Source organism: Oncorhynchus clarkii, chromosome 13 (assembly GCF_045791955.1).
Source record: "Oncorhynchus clarkii lewisi isolate Uvic-CL-2024 chromosome 13, UVic_Ocla_1.0, whole genome shotgun sequence".
Taxonomy (NCBI): domain Eukaryota; kingdom Metazoa; phylum Chordata; class Actinopteri; order Salmoniformes; family Salmonidae; genus Oncorhynchus; species Oncorhynchus clarkii.
In genome coordinates this window covers 26,630,188-26,655,891 of record NC_092159.1, presented here as the reverse complement: position 1 = coordinate 26,655,891, position 25,704 = coordinate 26,630,188, and the positions used below count along the sequence as shown (strand labels likewise).

Here is a 25,704-nt window from a genome sequence, read left to right as displayed (position 1 = left end):
AGGAATGAAAATTGTGTATATATTGAAGTAACATCTCAACACACCAAGTTAAAGCTTGGTCGCAAATGGGTCTTCCAAATGGACAATGACCCCAAGCATAAAGTTGTAGCAAAATGGCTTAAGGACAACAAAGTCAAGGTATTGGAGTGGCCCTCACAAAGCCCTGACCTCAATCCCATAGAAAATTTGTGGGCAGAACTGAAAAAGTGTGCGAGCAAGGAGGCCTACAAACCTGACTCAGTTACACCAGCTCTGTCAGGAGGAATGGGCAGAAATTCACCCAACTTATTGTGGGAAGCTTGTGGAAGGCTACCCGAAATGTTTGACCCAAGTTTTTTTTTAAATGCATAGGCAGTGCTAACAAGTACTAATTGTGTGTATGTAAACTTCTGACCCACTGGGAATGTGATGAAAGAAATAAAAGCTACTAGCCCTAGTATTTATATTAGCCCTGATTACAATGAAAAGCAAGATGTGCCGCTATGTTCTGGGCCAGCTGCAGCTTAACTAGGTCATTCTTTGCAGCACTTGACCACATGACTGGACAATAATCAAGATAATCAACAAAACTAGATCCTGCAGGAGTTGCTTTTTTTAGTGTGGTGTCAAAGAAAGCAGAGCATCTCTTTACTATGGACAGACCTCTCCCCATCTTTACAACCATTGAATCTATCCGTTTTGACCATGACAGTTTTCAATCCAAGGTAACACCACGTAATTAATTACCAGATTCAGCTGAGGTCTAAAGTTTAGGGATTGATTTGTTAGGGGTGTGTATCTTAATGCATTTTAATTCCAGGCTATAAGGCAATAAAACATTTGAAAGGGTGTGTAGAATTTCTGTTGGCACTGTAAGATGAGGGGGATGTGTTTGCAAGTTTCATAAACATATTTTTTATGTATATTATTATCAGCCGAGGACTTCCTTGTTGCCATTCAGCTTGTCGTCGGAGATGAGCAATTGCAGAAGCGCTTTCTTTCATCAAAGAACGGACGCGGTTTCCTTGGGCTTGTTGATATCAAATTGTGGATTAAGGAGGTACTTTGATACATTTAAAAACTCACTTTAATATAGTACGTACAGCTTTTTTTCTTAGCTAGCTAGCTAACCGGCAAGCTAATTTGCACTTCTCACAATCTGTTCTAAATACCGGACTGTAGTGGCTAAATCAATCTATTTGGGGTAATCCTCCTTTTAGCTAGCAACAGTAACGTTTGAGTATCCTGAAATTATGTATGCAGTTTGGGGCTACGTTTTTCGACATCAGCATACTCGATTATCAAGTATGTAAAAAAAAAAAAAGCCTGCGGGACTATAATGATTGAGCGTCAGTAAAGTTGCAGTTTCTCCGTTTTTTTTGTCAGTATCGTCGCAATGAATTTTGTCTTGACTCATTTGTAGAATGACTCATTTGTAGAATGTTGCAGCTGTGCCCTCTCCTCTGCCGTCGCTAACATTCTATCTACCTCGGACAGTGAAGGGGACATCTACAAAGAGAGGACAGCTCAGGTTGCATCCGAGATACCGTCTGTGCCATTTTTACCAACAAGACCCCGACCAAACCCAGCCTGCAGACATGGAGCCCAGGGTAGGTGTCCTCTGCACTGTTGGGCAAGTGCCCTTTCCCACAGCAGGGACACTTTGGATCATTTCAATGGCTCTATCTCAATTGGTCTTAGGATACAAGGAATCGCAATCTCCTCACCTCCTTTGCAAATGTATTGGAGGACGCTCCCTGGACCCTCAACGCATTTTGAGAAGTCGGGGAGAGGATGCAAGGAATTTAGCATGACTTGAGAAAGAGCCTTTGAATCAAGTGTCTGCAGCACTTAGATAGTGGTGATTGTGATGAAGATATTACTGTGGGTATCACAGCCACTACTTGCTATTTTCTATTGACTTCTTCATAGTGCAATAATAACACTATTATTCACACCATGTACTATTCCATGTGATAAGCAATGCTAGAAAATGCTCTATTACCTTGCAGCGGCGCCTAGTGGCCCCAGAGCCTGCAGCTGAACCCCCCAGCCTGAACAGGAGTGCCACGGAGCAGGAGCACATAGACCTGGAAGAAGACGAGGAGCTCACACTCAAGTACGGCGCCAAGCATGTCATCATGCTGTTCGTGCCAGTCACCCTTTGCATGGTGGTCGTAGCCACCATAAAGTCGGTCAGCTTCCACACTGAGAAGAACTGACAGCAGCTGTTAGTGGGTTTTTTTCTCCTTCCGTTTAGCAGCCCACCTTGGGTTATGTTCATGAGGCATCAAACGGACAGAAGTGGGGATGGGCTGCTATCTGGACCTTTCCAATAAGAAATGCTAATTTTTGTGTTCCGTTTCAAATATTTTCTGTTGTGCCCTAATGAACACGACCCAGCGTAATATGAGAGATGCTTTTTTGCGTGACAATATGAGATGAGCTGCTTCTATGCAGGACATTATGAGAAGAAGTGGTTCTTGCATATCTTTGACAGATTCTTAAGGGATATTTTCCTGTGATTTGACACTGACATGCTTAGAATTTAGTAGACACTAATGTCTCTATTACTTGAATATTTGACTGGTTTTCCAAAACTTTAGTACAAGCTAACTATCTTGCTGGAACTAAGGCTAAATTAGGGGTGGCCAACCCTCCCTCTGGACATGGGGAGCTACGGGGTGTGCAGGCTTTTGCTCCAGCCCTACTATAACAAACCTGGAACCTGATTTTGTAGAATAAGGTGTGTTCGAGTAGGGCTGGATCCTGCTGAAGGGTAGCTAGCTAGCAAAATCCTGCAGGAGGGTAGCTAGCTAGTAATCTGAGAAGGATGGTTGATCCTGAGATAAAGATTAGGTGTAGATGATATTAGATTTAGAGTGAAGTTGCCCCTGATGCTGATCCAGGGTCAGTTCTGCATTTCCCCCACTAATAGTTAGTGGTCATGCTCTACAAGTACCGCTGCTACAAGGTGAGACAGACTTAGGGTGTGTATTCAGTGATGTTAAAACCTGTTGTGACTAGGGGGCAGTATTTTCATTTTTGGAAAAAAAACGTTCCCGTACTAAACGGGATATTTTGTCAGGACAAGATGCTAGAATATGCATATAATTAAAAACACTCTAAAGTTTCCAAAACTGTAAAAATATTGTCTGTGAGTATAACAGAACTGATGTTGCAGGCGAAAGCCTGAGAAATCCAATCCGGAAGTGCCTCCTGTTTTGAAAGCGCTGCGTTCCAATGAGTCCCTATTGAGCAGTGAATGGGCTATCACCCAGATTACTCTTTCTCCGTATTCCCGAAGGTGTCTACAGCATTGTGACATAGTTTTACGCATTTATGTTGAAGAATACCCGTAAGCGGCTACATTGCGCAAGTGGTCACCTGATGCTCCCAGAGAGATTCTCGCGTAAAATAGAGAGATAGCCATTACTCCAATCGGTCCTACTGAAAAACTAATTGTCCCGATGGATATATTATCGATTAGATATGTGAAAAACACCTTGATGATTGATTCTAAACAACGTTTGCCATGTTTCTGTCGATATTATGGAGCTAATTTGGAAAAAAGTTTGGCGTTGTAGTGACCGCATTTTCCGGTTGATTTCTCAGCCAAACATGAAGAACAAACGGAGCTATTTCGCCTACAAAAATAATATTTTTGGAAAAAAGGAACATTTGCTATCTAACTGGGAGTCTCTTGAGTGAAAACATCCGAAGTTCTTCAAAGGTAAATGATTTAATTTGATTGCTTTTCTTATTTTCCTGAAAATGTTGCCTGCTGCTAGGGCATAATGCTATGCTAGGCTATGATAAACTTACACAAATGCTTGTCTAGTGTTGGCTGTAAAGCATATTTTGAAAATCTGAGATGACAGTGTGATTAACAAAAGGCTAAGCTGTGTCTCAATATATTTAATTTGTGATTTTCATGAATAGGAAGATTTTCTAGGAAGATGTATGTCCGTTGCGTTATGCTAATTAGTGTCAGATGATGATAACGGGCCCGTTCACGGGCTGGGAGTCACTACAGTTTAAATAACTGTCTGACAGATCTGAAAGATCACCTTAGTCCCTGGGCCAGAGATTTAACTTAAACAGATCCCCACTTTCCTCACTTATAGTACCAGTCCAAAGTTTGGACACCTACTCGTTCCATTGTTTTTCTTTTTCTACATTGTAGAATAGTAGTGAAGACATCAAAACTATGAAAGAACACATATTGAATCATGAAGTAACCAAAAAAGTGTTAAACAAATCAAAATATATTTAAGATTCTTCAAAGTAGCCACCCTTTGCCTTGACAGCTTTGCACACTCTTGGCATTCTCTCAACTAGCTTCATGAGGTAGTCACCTGGATTGTATTTCAATTAACAGGTGTGCCTTGTTAAAAGTTGTGGAATTTCTTTCCTCCTTAATGCATATGAGCCAATCAGTTGTGTTGTGACAAGGTAATGGTGGTATACAGAAGATAGCCCTATTTGGTAAAAGACCAAGTCTATATTATGGCAAGAACAGCTTGAATAAGCAAAGAAACAACAGTCCATTACTTTAACGTCTTGGTGACAGGGGGGCAGTATTGAGTAGCTTGGATGAATAAGGTGCCCAGAGTAAACTACCTGCTACTCTGTCCCAGATGCTAATATATGCATATTATTAGTAGTATTGGATAGAAAACACTCTGAAGTTTCTAAAACTGTTTGAATGATGTCTGGAGTATAACAGAACTCATATGGCAGGTGAAAATCTGAGACAAATCCAACCAGTAAGTGGGAAATCTGAGGTTTGTAGTTTCATTTAAGTGATTGCCTAGCCAATATGCTATGTCTATGGGGCCAGGTTGCACTTCCCAAGGCTTCCATCAGATGTCAACAGTCTTTAGAACGTTGTTTTGAGGCTTCTATTGTGGAAGGGGGTCGATTTAAGAGCTGTTTCAACAAGTGGACTAGGCTGTGGCCAATCAGTTGTTTACTGCACGGGCGCACCGCGCCGTGCCTTCTTTTTCCTCTGTAATGAATATGCTATTGTCCGGTTGGAATATTATTGAAGATTTATTATAAAAAGACCCTAAGGATTGATTGTAAACATCGTTTGACATGTTTCTACAAACTGTAATGGAACTCTTTTGACTGTTCGTCTGGATTTTGCGCTCAAGCTCACTAAACGCGCAAACAAAACGGAGGTATTTGGACATAAATATGGACGTAATCGAACAAAACACATTTGTTGTGGGAGTCCTGGGAGTGCATTCCGACGAAGATCAGCAAATGTAAGTGATGAATTATAATTCTATTTATGACTTTTGTGGATTCCACAACTTGGCTGGTAACTGTATGGCTTGATTTTGTGGCTGAACACTGTTCTCAGATTATTGAATATTGTGCTTTTGCCGTAACACTTTTTTGAAATCTGACACAGCGGTTGCATTAAGAACAAGTTTATCTTTAATTCTATGTAAAACATGTATCTTTCATCAAAGCTTATGATGAGTATTTCTGTTATTTGATGTGGCTCTGCAATTTCTCCGGATGTTTTGGAGGCATTTCTGAACAAGGTTTTTGGATATAAATATGAACTTGATCGAACAAAACATGTATTGTGTAACATTGAGTCTTGGGAGTGTCATCTGATGAAGATCGTCAAAGGTTAGTGATTAATTTGATCTATATTTCTGCTTTTTGTGGCACCTCTCTTTGGTTGGAAAATGGCTGAATGCTTTCTGTGACTGGTTGCTGACCAAACATAATGATATGTTCTGCTTTTGCCGAAAAGCCTTTTTGAAATCGGACACTGTGGTTGGATTAACGAGAAGTGTATATTTTTTAAATGGTGTAAAATACTTGTATGGTTATGGAATTTTAATTATGAGATTTCTGTTGTTTTTGAATTTGGCGCCCTGCAATTTCACTGGCTGTTGGTGAGGTGGGACGCTAGCGTCCCGAATGATCCCAGAGAGGTTTAGACATGAAGGTCCGTCAATCCGGAAAATTTCAAGAACTTTGAACGTTTCTTCAGGTGTAGTTTCAAAAACCATCAAGCGCTATGATGGAACTGGCTCTCATGAGGACCACCACAAGAAAGGAAGACCCAGAGTTACCTCTGCTGCAGAGGATAAGTTCATTAGAGTTACCATCCTCAGAAATGTCAGTCCAAATAAATACTTCAGAGTTCAAGTAACAAACACATCTCAACATCAACTGTTCAGAGGAGACTGCGTGGATCAGGCCTTCATGGTCAAATTTCTGCAAAGAAACCACTACTAAAGGACACCAATAAGAAGAGATTTGCTTGGGCCAAGAAACACCAGCAATGGACATTAGACTGGTGGAAATCTGTACTTTGGATTGATGAGTCCAAATTTGATATTTTTTTGTTCCTACTGCTGTGTCTTTGTGAGATGTAGAAATCATCCGTTCACCTACTCTGCATGTGTGGTTCGCACTGTGAAGCATGGAGCAGGAAGGTGTGCTTTTCTGGTGACACTGTTAATGATTTATTTAAAATTCAAGACGTACTTAACCAGCATGGCTACCACAGTATTCTGAAGTGATATGCCAGTCCAACTAAGCACAAACCAGATGGGATATCATTTGTTTTTCAACAGGACAATGACCCAACACACCTCCAGGCTGTGAGGTCTACCATTAACACCTATGCCATTAAATCAAAGGGCAAATAAAGAATTACCCTTGAATGATTGAATGATTAGGTTTGTCCAAACTTTTGACTAGTACTGTACATGAAAGGCAGCATTCTAATTCCTCAGTTCAAACTGAATGGGAGTATCAACAGTTTTTAATGTGAATTCCTCATCCTAACAGACAAGGCAGATGAAAGGAAGGATATTCATCGGTCCTCTAATCACTATGGATGAAGGATAGGAAAGGAAGCAACTAGGACCATTGGGATACATCCCTTGTCTGTAAAGCGGTTTGAGGTTTAAATGCACTTTACATGAAGTTTGATTTGACATTTCTCTCTCTTCCTATCCAGGGAGGTATTTAAAACCTACAACATGGCCATGGATTACCCCACAGTAGCCATCATCATCTGGAACTTTGGGGCGGTGGGAATGATCTGCATACACTGGAAGGGGCCCCTGCAGCTGCAGCAGGCCTACCTCATCGCCATCTCAGCCCTCTTGGCCCTGGTGTTCATCAAGTACCTGCCCAAGTGGTCCGCCTGGGTCATCCTGGGAGCCATCTCTGTCTACGGTGAGTGAGAGGGCTCAGAGTACATATTGTTGTTGGTTTCTACTGTCTAGCATTGTCCGGAATACCATGAAAAAGGGGTACAAATACAAATCCACCTTGCCTATCCCAGTGCAAGGTGAATCTACCTTCTTATTACGTATACCTATCTAATCCTTTTAGATCTTAGCCAAGATGGGTAGAGGCTACAGATTGTTTCTGGACGTGAACTTTGATTTAATGGCTTAGGTGTTAATGGTAGACCAGTTATCATGCTGCTGTATAGACCTTGACTATTAGCTGAGCACCACCTATCAAAAAGTGTGCAATTTCATCATGCATAGATGTTGCAATCATTCTTCCAGTAGTTCAGTACTTTTTTGCTCATTCAGAAATTCCTGTGTCATGCTGTTTTCCTTTGTTTGCAGATTTGGTTGCAGTCTTGTGCCCCAAAGGTCCTCTAAGGATGCTTGTGGAGACAGCACAGGAGCGTAACGAGCCCACCTTCCCTGCACTCATATATTCATGTAAGTACAAGGTTTTGTTCATTGGGGCACACCGTAGTAAAATGTTTTGCAACAAAGTGTATCTTGTATCAAAGTTCACAAGTGTGTATTCTCTTGAAATCAAATGGAACGAAGATATCTACCTGAATATGTCCAATAAACTAAAAATTTTGTTGCAAAATGTTTTGCTATCATTTCAGCTTTTTTTTTTTATTCTTAGAATTCTATGATTTAAAAAAAATGGTGGGTGCTTATATTTGAGGTTACAACAGCAGCCGGAGGAGATGGCTGCTGTTTTACGACCTCATAACCAATTGTGCTATTGGGTGTATTTTTGTTGCATTATTTGTAACTTATTTTGTACATAATGTTTCTGCCTCTGTCTTATGGCCGAAAAGAGCTTCTGGATATCTGGACAGCGATTACTCACCACGTACTGGACAAAGATTTTTTTGTCAGACGTGAAGGGTTTATTTAAGACACCAGAGAAGGCCCAAATCCCCATCATTCGCCATGAAAGAGAGATATCAGGGTCGTACAGTGCCTTCTCGAGGTGCCTTGTAAGGATCCGACGGCGAGTGGCTAATCTTCCTCTACCAACGTACAATCATTGGATAACAAGATAACAAAATAGATGAGCTGCGATCACAAATATCCAACTAACGGGACATTAACCTCTACGGGGTCAGTGTTCCCCCGCGGGATGGTTGAGCTAAAGTCGCTAATGTGATTAGCAAGAAGTTGTAAGTAACAAGAACATTTCCCAGGACATAGACATGTCTTATATGGGTAGAAAGCTTACATTCTTGTTAGTCTAACTGCACTGTCCAATTTACAGTAGCTATTACAGTGAAATAATACCATGCTATTGTTTGAGGGGAGTGCACAACAAAACTTATCACAGCAACTGGTTTGATACATTCACCTCTGAAGGTAAATAATGTACTTGGGGCGGCAGGGTAGCCTAGTGGTTAGAGTGTTGGACTAGTAACCGGAAGGTTGCAAGTTCAAACCCCCGAGCTGTCGTTCTGCCCCTGAACAGGCAGTCCAATGTTCCTAGGCCGTCATTGAAAATAAGAATTTGTTCTTAACTGACTTGCCTAGTTAAGGTAAAATATAAAAAAAACGTACATTCATTAATCTTGCTCTGATTTATCATCCTGAGGGTCCCAGAGATAACATAGTTTTGTTTGATAAAATCCATTTTATATTCACAGTTTGCTGTGGGTTATAAGCATTTTTAAGCTTTTTGACAGGATAGAACAGCGGCCTCTGGTCTATGTATATTTGTAAACAACAGCTGGTGCGCGGAATATAAGGAAGTCTCGAGGTTCTGCTCGCCTGAGGTAGAGTATCTTATGATAAGCACACTATTTACCAAGAATTGTCATCTATATTCTTTGTAGCTATTTATTTACCACCACAAACCGATGCTGGCACTAAGACTGCACTCAATGAGTTGTATACGGCCCTAAGAAAACCGGAAAACCCTCATCGAGGCGGCACTCCTAGTGGCCGGGGACTTTATTGCAGGGAAACTTAAATCCGTTTTTACCTCCTTTCTATCAGCATGTAAAATATGCAACCAGAGGGGAAATAACTCTAGACCACCTTTACTCCACAAACCGAGATGCGTACAAAGCTCTCCCTCGCCCTCCATTTGGCAAATCTGACCACAATTCTGTCTTCCTGATTCCTGCTTACAAGCAAAAACTAAAGCAGGAAGCACCAGTGACTCAGTCAATAAAGAAGTGGTCAGATGACACAGATGCTAAGCTACAGGACTGTTTTGCTAGCACAGACTGGAATATGTTCCGGGTTTCTTCCGATGGTACACCACATGAGCCACTGGCTTCATCAATAAGTGCATTGATGACATCGTCTCCATAGTGACCGTATGTACATACCACAAGCCATGAATTACAGATCACATCCACACTGAGCTAAAGGGTAGAACTGCCGCTTTCAAGGAGTGGAACTCTAACCAGGACGTTTTATAAGAAATTCCACAATGTCCTCTGACGAACCATCAAACAGGTAAAGCGTTAATACAGGACTAAGATTGAATCGTACTACACCGGCTCCGACACCTGTGAGATGTGGCAGGGCTTGCAAACTATTAGACTACACACAGCCACAAGCCTACTAGAAGAGCTGAACTACTTCTATGCTCGCTTCGAGGTTAGCAACACTGAAGCATGCATGACAGCATCAGCTGTTCCATACGACTGTGTGATCGCGCTCTCCGTAGCCGATGTGAGTAAGACCTTTAAACAGGTCAACATTCACTGCAGAGCCAGGTGGATTACAAGGACGTGTACTCCGAGCATGCGCTGACCAACTGGCAAGGGTCTTCACTGGCATTTTCAACCTCTCCCTGTCTGAATAAGGGTAGGTAACAACACATCCGCCATGCTGATTCTTAACACAGGGGCCCCTCAGGGTTGCGTGCTCAGTCCCCTCCTGTATTCCCTTTTCACCCATAACTGCATGGCCAGGCACGACTGCAACACCATCAAGTTTGCCGATGACAACAGTGGTAGGCCTGACCACTGACCACGATGAGACAGCCTATAGGGAGGAGGTCAGAGACCTGGCCGTCTGGGGCCAGGACAACAACCTCTCCCTCAACAGGATCAAGACAAAGGAGATGATTGTGGACTACAGGAAAAGGAGGACCGAGCACTCCCCCATTCTCATCGACAGGGCTGTAGTGGAGCAGGTTGAGAGCCTTAAGTTCTTTGGTGTCCACATCACCAACAAACTATCATGGTCCGAACAGACCAAGACAGTAGTGAAGAGGGCTCGACAAAGCCTATTTCCCCTCAGGAGCCTGAAAAGCTTCGGCATGGGTCCTCAGATCTTTAATAAGGTTCTACAGCTGCACCATCGAGAGCATGGTTGCATCACTGCCTGGTATGGCAAGTGCTCAGCCTCTGACCGCAAGATACTACAGAAGGTAGTGCGTATGGCCCAGCACATCACTGGAGCCAACCTTCCTGCCATCGAGGACCTCATTACCAGGCGGTGTCAGAGGATGGCCCTAAAAATTGTCAGACTCCAGCCACCCTGGTCATAGACTGTTCTCTCTGCTCCCGCACGGCAGACGGTACCGGAGTGCCAAGTCTAGGTCTAAACAGCTTTTATCCCCAAACCATAAGACTCCTGAACAGTTAATCAAATGGGTATGCAGACTATTTGCATTGTACCCTCCCCACCCCGTATTTTATGCTGCTGCTACTCTGTTTATTATTTATGCATAGTCACTTTCTCTACCTACATGTACATACAGTGGGGCAAAAAAGTATTGTCAGCCACCAATTGCGCAAGTTCTCCCACTTAAAAAGATGAGCGAGGCCTGGAATTTTCATCATAGGTACACTTCAACTATGACAGACTAAATGAGGGGAAACAATCCAGAAAATCACATTGTAGGATTTTTAATGAATTTATTTGCAAATTATGGTGGAAAATAAGTATTTGGTCAATAACAAAAGTTTATCTCAATATTTTGTCATTGCCAACAAAGGGTATATAACAGAGGTCAAACGTTTTCTGTAAGTCTTCACAAGGTTTTTTGGGGCTGTTGCTGGGCAACACAGACTTTCAACTCCCTCCAAAGATTGTCTATGGGGTTGAGATCTGGAGACTAGCTAGGTCACTCCAGGACCTTGAAATGCTTCTTACGAAGCCACTCCTTCATTGCCCTGGCGGTGTGTTTGGGATCATTGTCATGCTGAAAAACCCAGCCACGTTTCATCTTCAATGCCCTTGCTGATGGAAGGAGGTTTTCACTCAATCTCACAATACATGGCCCCATTCATTCTTTCCTTTACACGGATCAGTCGTCCTGGTCCCTTTGCAGAAAAACAGCCCCAAAAAGCATGATGTTTCCACCCCCATGCTTCACAGTAGATATGGTGTTCTTTGGATGCAACTCAGCATTCTTTGTCCTCCAAACACGACGAGTTGAGTTTTTACCAAAAAGTTATATTGTGGTTTCATCTGACCATATGTCATTCTCCCAATCATCTTCTGGATCATCCAAATGCTCTCTAGCAAACTTCAGACGGGCCTGGACATGTACTGGCTTAAGCGGGGGGACACGTCTGGCACTGCAGGATTTGAGTCCCTGGCGGCGTAGTGTGTTACTGATGGTAGGCTTTGTTACTTTGGTTCCAGCTCTCTGTAGGTCATTCACTAGGTCCCCCCGTGTGGTTCTGGGATTTTTGCTCACCGTTCTTGTGATCATTTTGACCCCACGGGGTGAGATCTTGCGTGGAGCCCCAGATGGAGGGAGATTATCAGTGGTCTTGTATGTCTTCCATTTCCTAACAGTTGATTTCTTCAAACCAAGCTGCTTACCTATTGCAGATTCAGTCTTCCCAGCCTGGTGCAGGTCTACAATTTTGTTTCTGGTGTCCTTTGACAGCTCTTTGGTTGTGGCCATAGTGGAGTTTGGAGTGTGACTGTTTGAGGTTGTGGACAGGTGTCTTTTATACTGATAACAAGTTCAAACAGATGCCATTAATACAGGTAACGAGTGGAGGTTACAGGTCTGTGAGAGCCAGAAATCTTGCTTGTTTGTAGGTGACCAAATACTAATTTTCCACCATAATTTGCAAATAAATTCATTAAAAATCCTACAATGTGATTTTCTGGATTTTTTTTTCTCATTTTGTCTGTCATAGTTGAAGTGTACCTATGATAAATTACAGGCCTCATATTTTTAAGTGGGAGAACTTGCACAATTGGTGGCTGACTAAATACTTTTTTTGCCCCACTGTATTACCTCGACTACCCTGAGTCCCCGCACATTGACTCTGTACCGGTATTCCCTGTATACAGCCTCACTCCTGTTATTTTACTGCTGCGCTCAAATTATTTGTTATTTTTCTTAATGAATATGATGTCAGTTCAGTTGTCATCTGAGATATTCTCATCAATGATAAGATGACAAACTCTACAGTGGAAAGGCTACACATCAGAGTTATCGGATTCACATGGAATTATTGTTCAATTTAAATGTTTGAATATGAAATGTGATTTTAGCTTCTAAAATGTGAGATTTGGGTTTTCATAAGATAGGGCTCTGCTCAATCAGTGGCCCGCCCCTGTGAAGGGACATGGGCTATAAAACTTTTCAAACACGCCCTCCTCTCCCTTCCTATATAAGCCCTTGACGACAATATAACCTCCTGTTCCGAGGATGTAGGATGATGGTCCGATGTCAGAATGGTTCAGATAATAACTTCAGAATGAAGCCAACATCAGCATGAGCTTTGGTTGCGAATGGTATGAACTTTGAACATTCTTTTAATGACCCCTTCTGTGCCTCACAGGGACTCTGCCTCACTCTTCTGCTGCTGGCCATATACAAGGAGGAGATTGGGAGGGCCATCACCTTCGGCCTGGTCTTCTACTTCTCTACAGATAACCTGGTCCGCCCCTTTTATGGACAACCTCGCTGCCCATCAGTTCTACATCTGACTTCCCCTTCAACGTGGCAGGTGGTACTTCTGCTAAATGAATTCCAAGAGCACATCTAACAATGGATGAAAGGGTGATTCTGACAATTCATCTTAATGGTTGTACAGTCGTCTCAAATAAAACTGTGAAGGACCTCGGCGTTACTCTGGACCCTGATCTCTCTTTTGATGAACATATCAAGACTGTTTCAAGGACAGCTTTTTTCCATCTACGTAACATTGCAAAAATCAGAAACTTTCTGTCTGTTATTTTTCAGATATAGGATGGCGTCAATTTGTTTCTTCTCATTAGATAGGTCAATTTTGATAAGATGCAGGTCAGAAAAATAGGACATTGTGAATGATCAGGAGAAATCACATTTGTATTACGCACTATAGATCAAATTGAATTCGGCATTTATGTCCCACTCAACCAACTTTGGGTTCTTTTGAGGATAACTTGGCACTTCAATAGTTCAAGTGAAGTGGTAACTTGAACAGTCAAGACATGCTGCAGTGATCCATTCAAGTCAAATCTCTGCTCAAGGCTACTGGTTTTTAAAGGGGCAGTGCAGTCCAAAACTTGATTTAATGATATTTTCCCACCAAGGTCAAAATAACTCTGAAATTGGGAAAATTATAATTCCCTTTTAGTGTGAGGTTTATTTTTTTACTCCTGGAATTTGCCTGTTCAGGTGGGATGTAGTTTTTGGCCCCCACAGCATGACATCACAATCCGATCAGATTATTCTGACCAATAAACCCGTTCACAAAAAATGGTTAGCTCCTACAGACAGTGAATCTGTCTGTCTGGGGCTTGCTATATAAAGCAGGCATCGAGGTCAGAGTGTATTTGGTGTTATTTTCATGAAATAAAGTTGTTTTTTTTTACACTGATTTTAATGTCTTGAAAGCAGAAAGTCTATTTTATGTCTTCACTTCTAACCCCCATTGCCTTTCTGTAAATAAGCAAGACAATCAAGCAGATTCAAATGAAAGTTCTGTTTGAGGCACTCTATTCGTCAACAATTGATTTAATCTTGTATGACTTGTAGGAAATTATTTAACTTTACATTTTCTAATAGTTGGTTTGAAACCAAATGGAAGTCAAATCATACACTCTCTATTTTGATAATTGCTGCTATGTATGGTGAAGGTGTAGGATTGGGGGAGAGGCTGATGCTAGATCTGTACCTAGGGGAAACATCCCGGAGAGCCCGAAAACAGAAACTAAACATGAAGAATGATGGTCCTAACTAGCCTGAAATCCAAACTGATATTCTCTGTTCATCAGTTTGTATTGCAGTCTAGGTTCTAAATGCTCACTGAAGACCAAAACTTGCCGGTAGCTTAAAGCTAAAATACTGGTATGCTGTTTGCATGCAACGAGAGTGTGTAGTCTTTATATTGAAGATATATTTTATAGAATGTAATGCTGTAACATTTTATATTAATACACTTAAATGAAGTTTGATGGATTTTGTGTTGTGCAATAAAGTGGTACTTCTGCTAAATGAATTCCAAGAGCACAAATCTAACAATGGATGAAAGGGTGATTCTGACAATTAGTCTTAATGGTTGTACAGTCGTCTCAAATAAAAATGTGAAGGACCTCGGCGTTACTCTGGACCCTGATCTCTCTTTTGAAGAACATATCAAGACTGTTTCAAGGACAGCTTTTTTCCATCTACGCAACATTGCAAAAATCAGAAACTTTCTGTCCAAAAATGATGCAGAAAAATTAATCCATGCTTTTGTCACTTCTAGGTTAGACTACTGCAATGCTCTACTTTCCGGCTACCCGGATAAAGCACTAAATAAACTTCAGTTAGTGCTAAATACGGCTGCTAGAATCCTGACTAGAACCAACAAATGTGATCATATTACTCCAGTGCTAGCCTCCCTACACTGGCTTCCTGTCAAGGCAAGGGCTGATTTCAAGGTTTTACTGCTAACCTACAAAGCATTACATGGGCTTGCTCCTACCTATCTCTCTGATTTGGTCCTGCTGTACATACCTACACGTACGCTACGGTCACAAGATGCAGGCCTCCTAATTGTCCCTAGAATTTCTAAGCAAACAGCTGGAGGCAGGGCTTTCTCCTATAGAGCTCAATTTTTATGGAATGGTCTACCTACCCATGTGAGAGACGTAAACTCGGTCTCAACCTTTAAGTCTTTACTGAAGACTCATCTCTTCAGTGGGTCATATGATTGAGTGTAGTCTGGCCCAGGAGTGTGACGAACGGCCCTTGCTGTCTCTGCCTGGCCGGTTCCCCTCTTTCCACTGAGATTCTCTGCCTCTAACCCTATTACAGGGGCTGAGTCACTGGCTTACTAGGAATCTTTCATACCGTCCCTAGGAGGGGTGCGTCACTTGAGTGGGTTGAGTCACTGATGTGATCTTCCTGTCTGGGTTGGCACCCCCCTCCCTTGGGTTGTGCCGTGGCGGAGATCTTTGTGGGCTATACTCGGCCTTGTCTCAGGATGGTAAGTTGGTGGTTGAAGATATCCCTCTAGTGGTGTGGAGGCTGTGCTTTGGCAAAGTGGGTGGGGTTATATCCTTCCTGTTTGGCCCTGTCCGGGGGTGTCATCGGATGGGGCCACAGTGTCTCCTGACCCCTCCTGTCTCAGCCTCCAGTATTTATGCGTCGGGGGGCTAGGGTCAGTTTGTTATATCTGGAGTACTTCTCCTGTCCTATCTGGTGTCCTGTGTGAATTTAAGTATGCTCTCTCTAATTCTCTCTTTCTCTCTCTCAGAGGACCTGAGCCCTAGGACCATGCCTCAGGACTACCTGACATGATGACTCCTTGCTGTCCCCAGTCCACCTGGCCATGCTGCTGCTCCAGTTTCAACTGTTCTGCCTGTGATTATTATTATTTGACCATGCTGGTCATTTATGAACATTTGAACATCTTGGCAATGTTCTGTTATAATCTCCACCCGGCACAGCTAGAAGAGGACTGGCCACCCCTCATAGCCGGATTCCTCTATAGGTTTCTTCCTAGGTTTTGGCCTTTCTAGGGAGTTTTTCCTAGCCACCGTGCTTCTACACCTGCATTGCTTGCTGTTTGGGGTTTTAGGCTGGGTTTCTGTACAGTACTTTGAGATATCAGCTGATGTACGAAGGGCTATATAAATAAATTTGATTCTAAAATTAATGATTAATAGAATGGAGGTTGCGGCGTCTGAGATTGACCCTTTTATCAAAGGGGTTCATCACCAGCTCTATAGCTCAACTAGTGGTAAAATAAATAGGCACTGGAATATTACATGTGTAATTTGGCAATATGTAAACATGGACTGGACTAGTTCTCAATGTTATATCACAGAGGATATTGTTAATTTAAAAGCAATGTTTCCTCTTGTAGGCATTTTGGTAAATATACTGAATTTAGAATAGTTTACCCTGAAGGGGACCATGATGCAAGGGAACTTAAGGTGCACACTAGTGTGTGTCTGTTTTGTAGATATTAGTTTACTGCTGACATTTGCCCTAAAAGAAGAGTACCATATTTCCCTGCAGCACAATCTTTATTCTGGTTTAAAAAACAACACACTATCATTAGCAAACATAACCATTGACAGAAACAACAACTTTCTTCATTTTAAACATATGGCCTCAAAGTGCACATTTCCATCCGTCTGGGGCTTAATTTCGATTTTCAAACTGTGATTTGTTCTTGAGAAGGAAGGCTGCTAAGAATTCAATAGGATTTGTAGGTCTGAAAGAGAAGACAAAATGGAGAAAGGCACATCTTTAAAGTATATTAGCTTGACAATTGTTACTCAAATGCTCTTCCCTTTTCATAGTACTGCCTGTTCAATGCATTTTTTACAAATGCATTTCCAAGCATGTCACACAGAAATGTGAATGGGAAAAAAATCTGAGCCCCTGCACAGACATTTTCAACATACCTTTCCTTGGCCAACACAGATAAGCCTTGAAGAAGAATGGGCACCACTGTCTGATCCAAATATGCCCTGGTGGGGAGCGACTGCAGATCCACCTTCTGTTTGGAGACCTTCTCTGTGTTGGCTTTCTCATTTTCCACTATTCTCTACACAATGAGGTGGTGAAAGACGAAGCAGAGATACAGAAATGTCACAAGTTACTGCTACTCACGCCACTATCCATGTATGTAAGCGTCTCAAAAGTGTACTCAGAATTGCAATCTCATGCAATGTAGCCTAAACAATTTGTACCAAAAAGCATAGGCTTCACATATTAGTGCCTGCTATGTTAGAGAGCTGTGCATTCAGTGCTTGTTCAGTAGACAAGCAAGGTTACCACAATGCAGTGTGATAGTTTGAGTCTTAGAAATTGACCCCTTTTCATGGACATAATTTTCTGAAAGGCACAATAATTATATTGATGGTCATACCTGGATGTTTTCTGTCAGTCCATATTCAGAATGGGGGTTTTCAGCAATCTAAAAAGGAGCAGAAATTAGTCTAACTATAAAACACGACTTTAAATGAAGAGAACCACTTCAAATCCCTAACTACATCTGTATTAGACTTACTGGAGTGTTCCCCTCCATAGATTGGTCTGCGTCTGTGTGATCTGAGAGAAACATACATTAATGTCAGCTAACATTACTACATTCTAGGCAATTCACTCTGGCTATCTACTCCGATTTCAGAGCGCAGAATAACTGATGAATTTACGAACGCTCAACACCTGTTGAATATGGCCATTGTCAGTAAAAATAGACAAAAAAGTTTAATTAAATTGTTGCCAGTAGCACAGTTGCAGTCACCAACACTCTGGATAACATGAGAACAGCCTAACCAGCTCTGCCAGGGCAAGTCAAATGGCCAGAGTGAGGTTCTCTCTCATTTATGTCTGGAAGTAGCTAGCAAGCTATCTACCTTTAGCCAGTTAGCTTGGGTGATTGACTGCCATTGTGAGGTCAGATCAATCTTACTCATACACAGCCCTTCTGTAAATAGCACACCCAACTACCTCATCCCCATATTGTTATTTGCTATTTTGTACCCCAGTATCTCTACTTGCACACCATCTGCACATCTATTACTCCAGTGTTAATACTAAATTGTAATTATTTTGCCTCTATGGCCTATTTATTGCCTTACCTCCCCAATCTTACTACATTTGCACACACTGTACATATATTTTTCTATTGTGTTAGTGACTGTACGTTTGTTTATCCCATGTGTAACTGTTGTTTTTGTCACACTGCTTTGCTTTATCTTGGCCAGGTCTCAGTTGTAAATTGCTTTATCTTGGCCAGGTTTCAGTTGTAAATGAGAACTTGTTCTCAACTGGCCTGCCTGATTCAATAATGGGGAAATTAAAAACTCCTTGGCCAGAGCGTCCAGTGTGCGCTCTAAACGCCCTGCGAAACGCATCGAATTTACGTACACCGAGAGCGCATACTGGCACTCCAGAGTGAATTTACGAACGTACCCGAAGAGGACAGTCAGTCAGTTAACGTAAATGTCTTCAGAATCATTCGGAGACCGATCAGAAACAATATTAAAATGTCAACAACCGCAAGGACGGTCGTTCTGTCATCGTTTACCTATATAACGTAAGATACGCACACTTACTCCAGACTAAATTCAGGTAGATGACTAGTAACATAGCACTACCATCTATTCTTAAAAGCCAAAGAAGGTACCCTACAGGCGGGCTAGCTATAGTAACGTTAAATTAATTCTAGAGGCGAGTAAAGTAACGTTACTTTAGGTCGTTGGCTAGCTAACGTTATCATGTTGGCAACGACCTTCCACCGTGAACCAATGACTGTTACGGAGAGATCAGATTGGATTAAACCAATTGTTGGGGTATAAGAAATATTTAAAGCTAAATGTATCCCTAAAATTGACTACAATTATAATATAACTCACAAAGGTGCCGATAAACGAACATTTCACTTACCGTCCGCCATGTTTGTTGTTAGTATTTACGCAATGTGGGTGGTCTCTACGTAAACTCTTGTTTGCAGTTACGTACTTTCTATGATAGGACAAGAGGGCGCGTGCCCCTCCTCTCTTACCCTTTTGTTCGTTTGGTAACCGCCCCGTCCAATTTTATCAACATTTGAATGTCGGAGAATATATTGCAACTATAGACGCTTCAAAAGTTGAACCCAAGCAAAAGGCTATGTAATGTAATGGATACGATAGCAAGTCGTCGGGTGAATGAGTTTTCCGGAAGGAAGAAGCAGCAGAAAGAAGCGAGGCCCTGCAGGGTCCCCGCCCGACGGAGGGGACATCTGCGTCCAGGTGTCACTGCATAAACGAAGTGTGTACTACTTCTTCTACCCACTGCTGGCGTTGTTTACAGTGCTCCGTGTCCTAGTCTTGAATTTTGGCGTACTCTTCGCCTGGCTGTGCGAGCGGATGTCTCGCGCTATGGTTGCGAGACCCAAACAACGGGCAGCAGATGAACATGCGAACAAGGTGTGCAAGCAGGACAGCGGCGAGCAGATCCGAAACAGCCACAAACAAGCATTCGAGTACATCTCAGTGGCTCTGAGAATTGACGAGGATGACAAAGGTATTTTTCAGTGTAGTGTGACTGCTATTTGCAGCAGCACCACTGACTGTTGGCTAGCTGGGCTTAAACAGCAGTTGTCAAATTATCAACTGTCATACACCGATGTGTGGATAATGCAAACAAAGATACTACTGTCAATACAGATTGAAACAAAACTGGTTAAATTTAACTAGGTCTATTGATTCAAACGCAGGCTCTTTACCCAAGGTGTGGTGCTGAAGTGTTGATCCCATCATATTTAGTTGATTTATTCGGACTTTTCCATTGAAACCACCACCGTTTTTATAATGTCATCATGCAGACAAAGAGAACAGTTGTTCTGTCAATGACATTCAGTATGCAATCACATAGAGATATTAGCTTATTGGACTGCAGATACATGTCTGTCCATTAATACCACCACATTATTACTACAATGGCTTAATGTTGAGCCAGTTGACAGTGTTATGCAGACTTTTCAATATGGCTAGGAGAATGTGCCTGCCTACTCAACCTAGGTCTCAGACTGGCTGAATAGGGTCAGCCATATGGTATGCCCAGGGGCAATATGTTAGTGGCTGAGTGCGGGGAACACAAACTAGTATAACTAGCCTGCATAAATTAAGGTGCCAATGAATGTTTTATAGTTTGTTAACAAAATGAAAGTAACAATGATGGGCAATACTGTATGGATATGCAAAAATGCAAAAAAAAAAAAACAGCATATATATATATATATGCTTTGTCCTCCTTTGTGCCACCGTGTTTTTGAAACCAGAACAGTTTATATTCCCAATATACTGTCCACACACACAAGCCTATACAGTATAACAGCAGAGCTACTGCCTATCTGCATGTGCCTTTCTCCAATCTGTGTGATCCCAGGGGATCAATAGACATGTGCTTGGATGATGTGAGCCGACATTAATTGGTATCGTCAGCAGGGAGGAAAATGCCTCAGATTCTCCTCTCCGAGTTGGCCGTGTCATCATGCATGAGCGAACTGAATTAATCGAGTTCCTCCCTGACTATTTACACTGTTCCAATGTACTGTAACTGGGGTGTTATCATTAGTTAAACAGTTGGAAAAGGGAAGGTTTTGCAACTAAAACAAAAGTTTCTATTGGACAAATTCAGGTAGGTCTCTCCCCATTTCGTTCCTCTTGCTTGTGTTTAAGAAACTCCTACCCTCAATACACAGGGGCCGGAGCACTTTGGAAAACAGTCTACAGTCAGTGCTGTTTTGAAAGGCTATACTTTCATCATGTTGGTGAGTTTGGTTAGTTAGACCTGTGTTTTCAATGCAAACACACAAAATGTATTGATTATGTTTCTCCCAGACTCCTAGGTCTGTCATAAGCTAACCTCATCCCCAAGCTATTTTGCACAGTGGTGTCTTGAGTAGAGGTCGACTAATTATGATTTTCCGACACCGATTATTGGAGGACCAAAAAAAAGCCGATAGCGATTAATCGGCCGATTTTATTTAAAAAAATCAAAAAACATTTATTTGTAATAATGGCAATTACAACAATACTGAATGAACACTTATTTGAACTTAATATAATACATCAATAAAATCAATTTGGCCTCAAATAAATAATGAAACATGTTCAATTTGGTTTAAATAATGCAAAAACAAAGTGTTGGAGAAGAAAGTAAAAGTGCAATATGTGCCATGTAAGAAAGCTAACATGAGTCTTCAATATTCCCAGGTAAGAAGTTTTAGGTTGTAGTTATTATAGGAATTATAGGATTATTTCTCTCTATACGATTTGTATTTCATATACCTTTGACTATTGGATGTTCTTATAGGCACTTTAGTATTGCCAGTGTAACAGTATAGCTTCCGTCCCTCTCCTGGCTCCTAACTGGGCTCGAAACAGGAACACATCGACAACAGCCACCCTCGAAACAGCGTTACCCATGCAGAGCAAGGGTAACAACTACTCCAAGTCTCAGAGCGAGTGATGTTTGAAATGCTATTAGCGTACACCCCGCTAACTAGCTAGCCATTTCACATCGGTTATACCAGCCTAATCTCGGGAGTTGATAGGCTTGAAGTCATAAACAGTGCAATGCTTGAAGCACAGCGACGAGCTGCTGGCAAAAGCACGAAAGTGCTGCTTGAATGAATGCTTACGAGCCTGCTGGTGCCTACCATCGCTCAGTCAGACTGCTCTATCAAATCATAGACTTAATTATAACATAATAACACACAGAAATACGAGCCATAGGTCATTAATATGGTCGAATCCAGAAACGATCATCTCGAAAACAAAACGTTTATTCTTTCAGTGAAATACGGAACCGTTCCGTATTTTATCTAACGGGTGGCATCCATAAGTCTAAATATTCCTGTTACATTGCACAACCTTCAATGTTATGTCATAATTACGTAAAATTCTGAAAAATTAGTTCGCAACGAGCCAGGCAGCCCAAACTGTTGCATATACCCTGACTCTGTGTGCAATGAACGCAAGAGAAGTGACACAATTAACTTTTAGCTAAATATGCGGGTTTAAAAATACATACTTCAGTTGATTTTAAGAAAGGCATTGATGTTTATGGTTAGGTACACATTGGAGCAACGACAGTCCTTCTTCGCAAATGCCACTGCATCGATTATATGCAACACAGGACACGCTAGATAAACTAGTAATATCATCAACCATGTGTAGTTAACTAGTGATTATGATTGATTCGTTTTTTATAAGAAGTTTAATGCTAGCTAGCAACTTACCTTGGCTTCTTACTGCATTCGCGTAACAGGCAGGCTTCTCGTCGAGTGCAATGTAATCAGGTGGTTAGAGCGTTGGACTAGTTTACCGTAAGGTTGCAAGATTGAATCCCCGAGCTGACAAGGTAAAAATCTGTCGTTCCGCCCCTGAACAAGGCAGTTAACCCACCGTTCCTAGGCCGTCATTGAAAATAAGAATGTGTTCTTAACTGACTTGCCTAGTTAAATAAAGGTGTAACAAAAAAAATGGCCAAAATAGGTGTACAAAAATACAGATTTCTGATTGGTATGAAAACTTGAAATCTGCCCTAATTAATCGGCCATTCCGATTAATCGGTCGACCTCTAGTCTTAAGAGTCAGGTTATAGATAAGCCAAACCCTTACTTTGCTGAAGGCAGAATTTTAAGACAACTGATCATCTGCTTTATCACTTTATCATAGTAGTTGGAGTAAAGCAGAGATACTGGAATCCAGCCTAATCTTCCAGCCCTGGAAACCCACACATCTGCATCCTCGTCTTCTCTGCCAATGTTCGATTGACCTACTGCACTGGCTGGAGCGACGTGCCAAGGGGCTTACTGTACTCTACCACTATACTGTACTTGCTCAGGTTTATCCTAGTGCACACAGTCACACCAGTCCCAAACTATTTCAGACACTCAGGGGTTGACTGGATATTGTATATCAAATCATATTTGTCACATGCGCCGAATACAACAGGTACAACAGAATACAACAACCTTACAGTGAAATGCTTACTTACAAGCCCTTAACCAAAAATACTTTAAGAAGTTATGAAAAAGTGATAAGTAATTTCTTTTTGTTGAAAAGCAGCAGTAAAATAACAACAGCAAGGCTATATACAAGGGGTACCGGTACAGAGTCAATGTGCGCCGGCTAGTCGAAGTAATTGAGGTAATATGTACATGAAGGTAGAGTTAAAGTGACTATCCATAGATAACAACCAGAGAGTAGCAGCAGTGTAAAAGTGCGTTCTGGGTAGCCCTTTGATGAGCTGTTCAGGAGTCTTATGGCTTGGAGGGGTAGAAGCCTTTTGGACTTAGACTTGGCGCTCCGGTACTGCTTGCCATGTGGTAACAGAGAGAACAGTCTGACTCCAGGTGGCTGGAGTCTGACAATTTTTAGGGCCTTCCTCCGACACCGCCTGGTATAGAGGTCCTCGATGGCAGGAAGCTTGGCCCCAGTGATGTACTGGACCGTACGCACAACCCTCTGTAGTGCCTTGCGGTCGGAGGCCGAGCAGAGTCCATACCAGGCAACCAGACAGGATGCTCTTGATGGTGCAGCTGTAGAAACTTTTGAGGATCTGAGGACCCATGCCAAATCTTTTCAGTCTCCTGAGGGGGAATAGGTTTTGTCGTGCCCTATTCACGACTGTCTTAGTGTGTTTGGACCATGAGGCTGTCTGTAGGCCTGTCCCTATAGGCTGTCTCATCGTTGTCGGTGATCAGGCCTACCACTGTTGTGTCGTCGGCAAACTTGATGATGGCGTTGGAGTCGTGCCTTGCCATGAAGTCATGAGTGAACAGGGAGTACAGGAGGGGACTGAGCATGCACCGCCGAGAGGCCCCTGTGTTGAGAATCAACGTGGCGGATGTGTTGTTACCTACCCTTATCACCTGGGGGGCGGCCCGTCAGGAAGTCCAGGATCCAGTTGCAGAAGGAGGTGTTTAGTCCCAGGGTCATTAGCTTAGTGATGAGCTTTGAGGGCACTATGGTGTTGAACGCTGAGCTGTAGTCAATGAATAGTATTCTCACATACAGTTGAAGTCAGAATTTTACATGCACCTTAGCCAAATACATTTAAACTCAGTTTTTCACAATTCCTGACATTTAATCCTTGTAAAAATCCCCTGTCTTAGGTCAGTTAGGATAACCACTTTATTTTAAGAATGTGAAATGCCAGAATAATAGTAGAGTGATTTATTTCAGCTTTTATTTCTTTCATCACATTCCCAGTGGGTCAGAAGTTTACATACACTCAATTAGTATTTGGTAGCATTGCCTATAAATTGTTTAACTTGGGTCAAACGTTTCGGGTAGCCTTCCACTAGCTTCCCACAATAAGTTGGGTGAATTTCGGCCCATTCCTCCTGACCCACTGGGAATGTGATGAAAGAAATAAAAGCTGAAATAAATCACTCTACTATTATTCTGGCATTTCACATTCTTAAAATAAAGTGGTGATCCTAACTGACCTAAGACAGTTACATTTCATCCTTGTAAAAATCCCCTGAGTCAGGTTTGTAGGCCTCCTTGTTCGCACACACTTTTTCAGTTCTGCCCACAAATGTTCTATAGGATTGAGCTCTGGGCTTTGTGATGGCCACTCCAATACCTTAACTTTGTTGTCCTTAAGCCATTTTGACACAACTTTGGAAGTATGCTTGGGGTCATTGTCCAGTTGGAAGACACATTTGCGACCAAGCTTTAACTTCCTGACTGATGTCTTGAGATGTTGCTTCAATATATCCACATAATTTTCTTTCCTCATGATGCCATCTATTTTGTGAAGTACACCAGTCCCTCCTGCAGCAAACACCTCCACAACATGATGCTGCCGACTCCGTGCTTCACAATTGGGACGGTGTTCTTCGGCTTGCAAGCCTCCCCCGTTTTCCTCCAAACATAACAATGGTCATTATGGCCAAACAGTTCTATTTTTGTTTCAGCAGACCAGAGGACATTTCTCCAAAAAGTACAACCTTGGTCCCCATGTGCAGTTGCCAACCTTAGTCTGGCTTTTTTATGGTGGTTTTGGAGCAGTGGCTTCTTCCTTGCTGAACGGCCTTTCAGGTTATGTCGATATAGGACTTGTTTTCTGTGGACATAGATACTTTTGTACCTGTTTCCTCCAGCTTCTTCACAAGGTCCTTTGCTGTTGTTCTGGTATTGATTTGCACTTTTCCCAACAAAGTACGTTCATCTCAAGGAGTCAGAACGCGTCTCCTTCCTGAGCGGTATGACGGCTGCGTGGTCCCATGGTGTTTATACTTGCCTACAATTGTTTATACCGATTAACGTGGTACCTTCAGGCATTTGGAAATTGCTCCCAAGGATGAACCAGACTTGTGGAGGTCTACAATTTTTTTGAGGTCTTTGCTGATTTCTTTAGATTTTCCCACTATGTCAAGCAAAGAGGCTCTGAGTTTTAATGTAGGCCTTGAAATACATCCACAGGTCAATTAGCCTATCAGAAGCTTCTAAAGCCATGACATCATTTTCTGGAATTTTCCAAGCTGTTTAAAAGCACAGTCAACTTAGTGTAAGTAAACTTCTGACCCAC

General features: G+C 42.0%; 3 protein-coding genes across 5 annotated transcripts in view; 2 read left to right on the top strand and 1 right to left on the bottom strand.

The window, feature by feature from the left end:
• The first annotated feature begins 934 nt into the window (after positions 1-934).
• Positions 935-14,041, top strand: LOC139423868 (presenilin-2-like). Its single transcript, XM_071175510.1, has 4 exons — positions 935-1,039; positions 6,977-7,197; positions 7,602-7,700; positions 13,022-14,041. The coding sequence occupies exons 1-4, from the start codon at positions 954-956 to the stop codon at positions 13,114-13,116; spliced, it is 501 nt and encodes a 166-aa protein (XP_071031611.1). The 5' UTR covers positions 935-953; the 3' UTR covers positions 13,117-14,041.
• A 2,622-nt stretch (positions 14,042-16,663) lies between these two features.
• On the bottom strand, positions 16,664-19,369 carry LOC139424726 (protein dpy-30 homolog). 2 transcript variants are annotated; one of them, XM_071176831.1, is made up of 5 exons: positions 19,175-19,369; positions 17,675-17,715; positions 17,534-17,581; positions 17,067-17,209; positions 16,664-16,873 (listed from the first exon to the last, which is right to left on the bottom strand). In XM_071176831.1, exons 2-5 carry the CDS (start codon positions 17,690-17,692, stop codon positions 16,801-16,803), a joined length of 282 nt encoding a protein of 93 aa, XP_071032932.1. In that variant the 5' UTR covers positions 17,693-17,715; positions 19,175-19,369; the 3' UTR covers positions 16,664-16,800. The 2 variants fall into 2 exon arrangements, with proteins under 2 accessions (XP_071032932.1, XP_071032931.1); XM_071176830.1 differs by having other exon boundaries at positions 19,057-19,218.
• Positions 19,126-25,704, top strand: part of LOC139424725 (spastin-like) — a 33,101-nt gene continuing 26,522 nt past the window's right edge. Inside the window, exon 1 of one of the 2 annotated variants that reach the window (XM_071176828.1) lies at positions 19,126-19,677. In XM_071176828.1, the coding sequence (XP_071032929.1) occupies positions 19,320-19,677 (358 nt within the window). In that variant the 5' untranslated portion in view covers positions 19,126-19,319. The remainder of the gene's footprint in view (positions 19,678-25,704) is intronic. The other variant, XM_071176829.1, reaches the window with a different exon arrangement.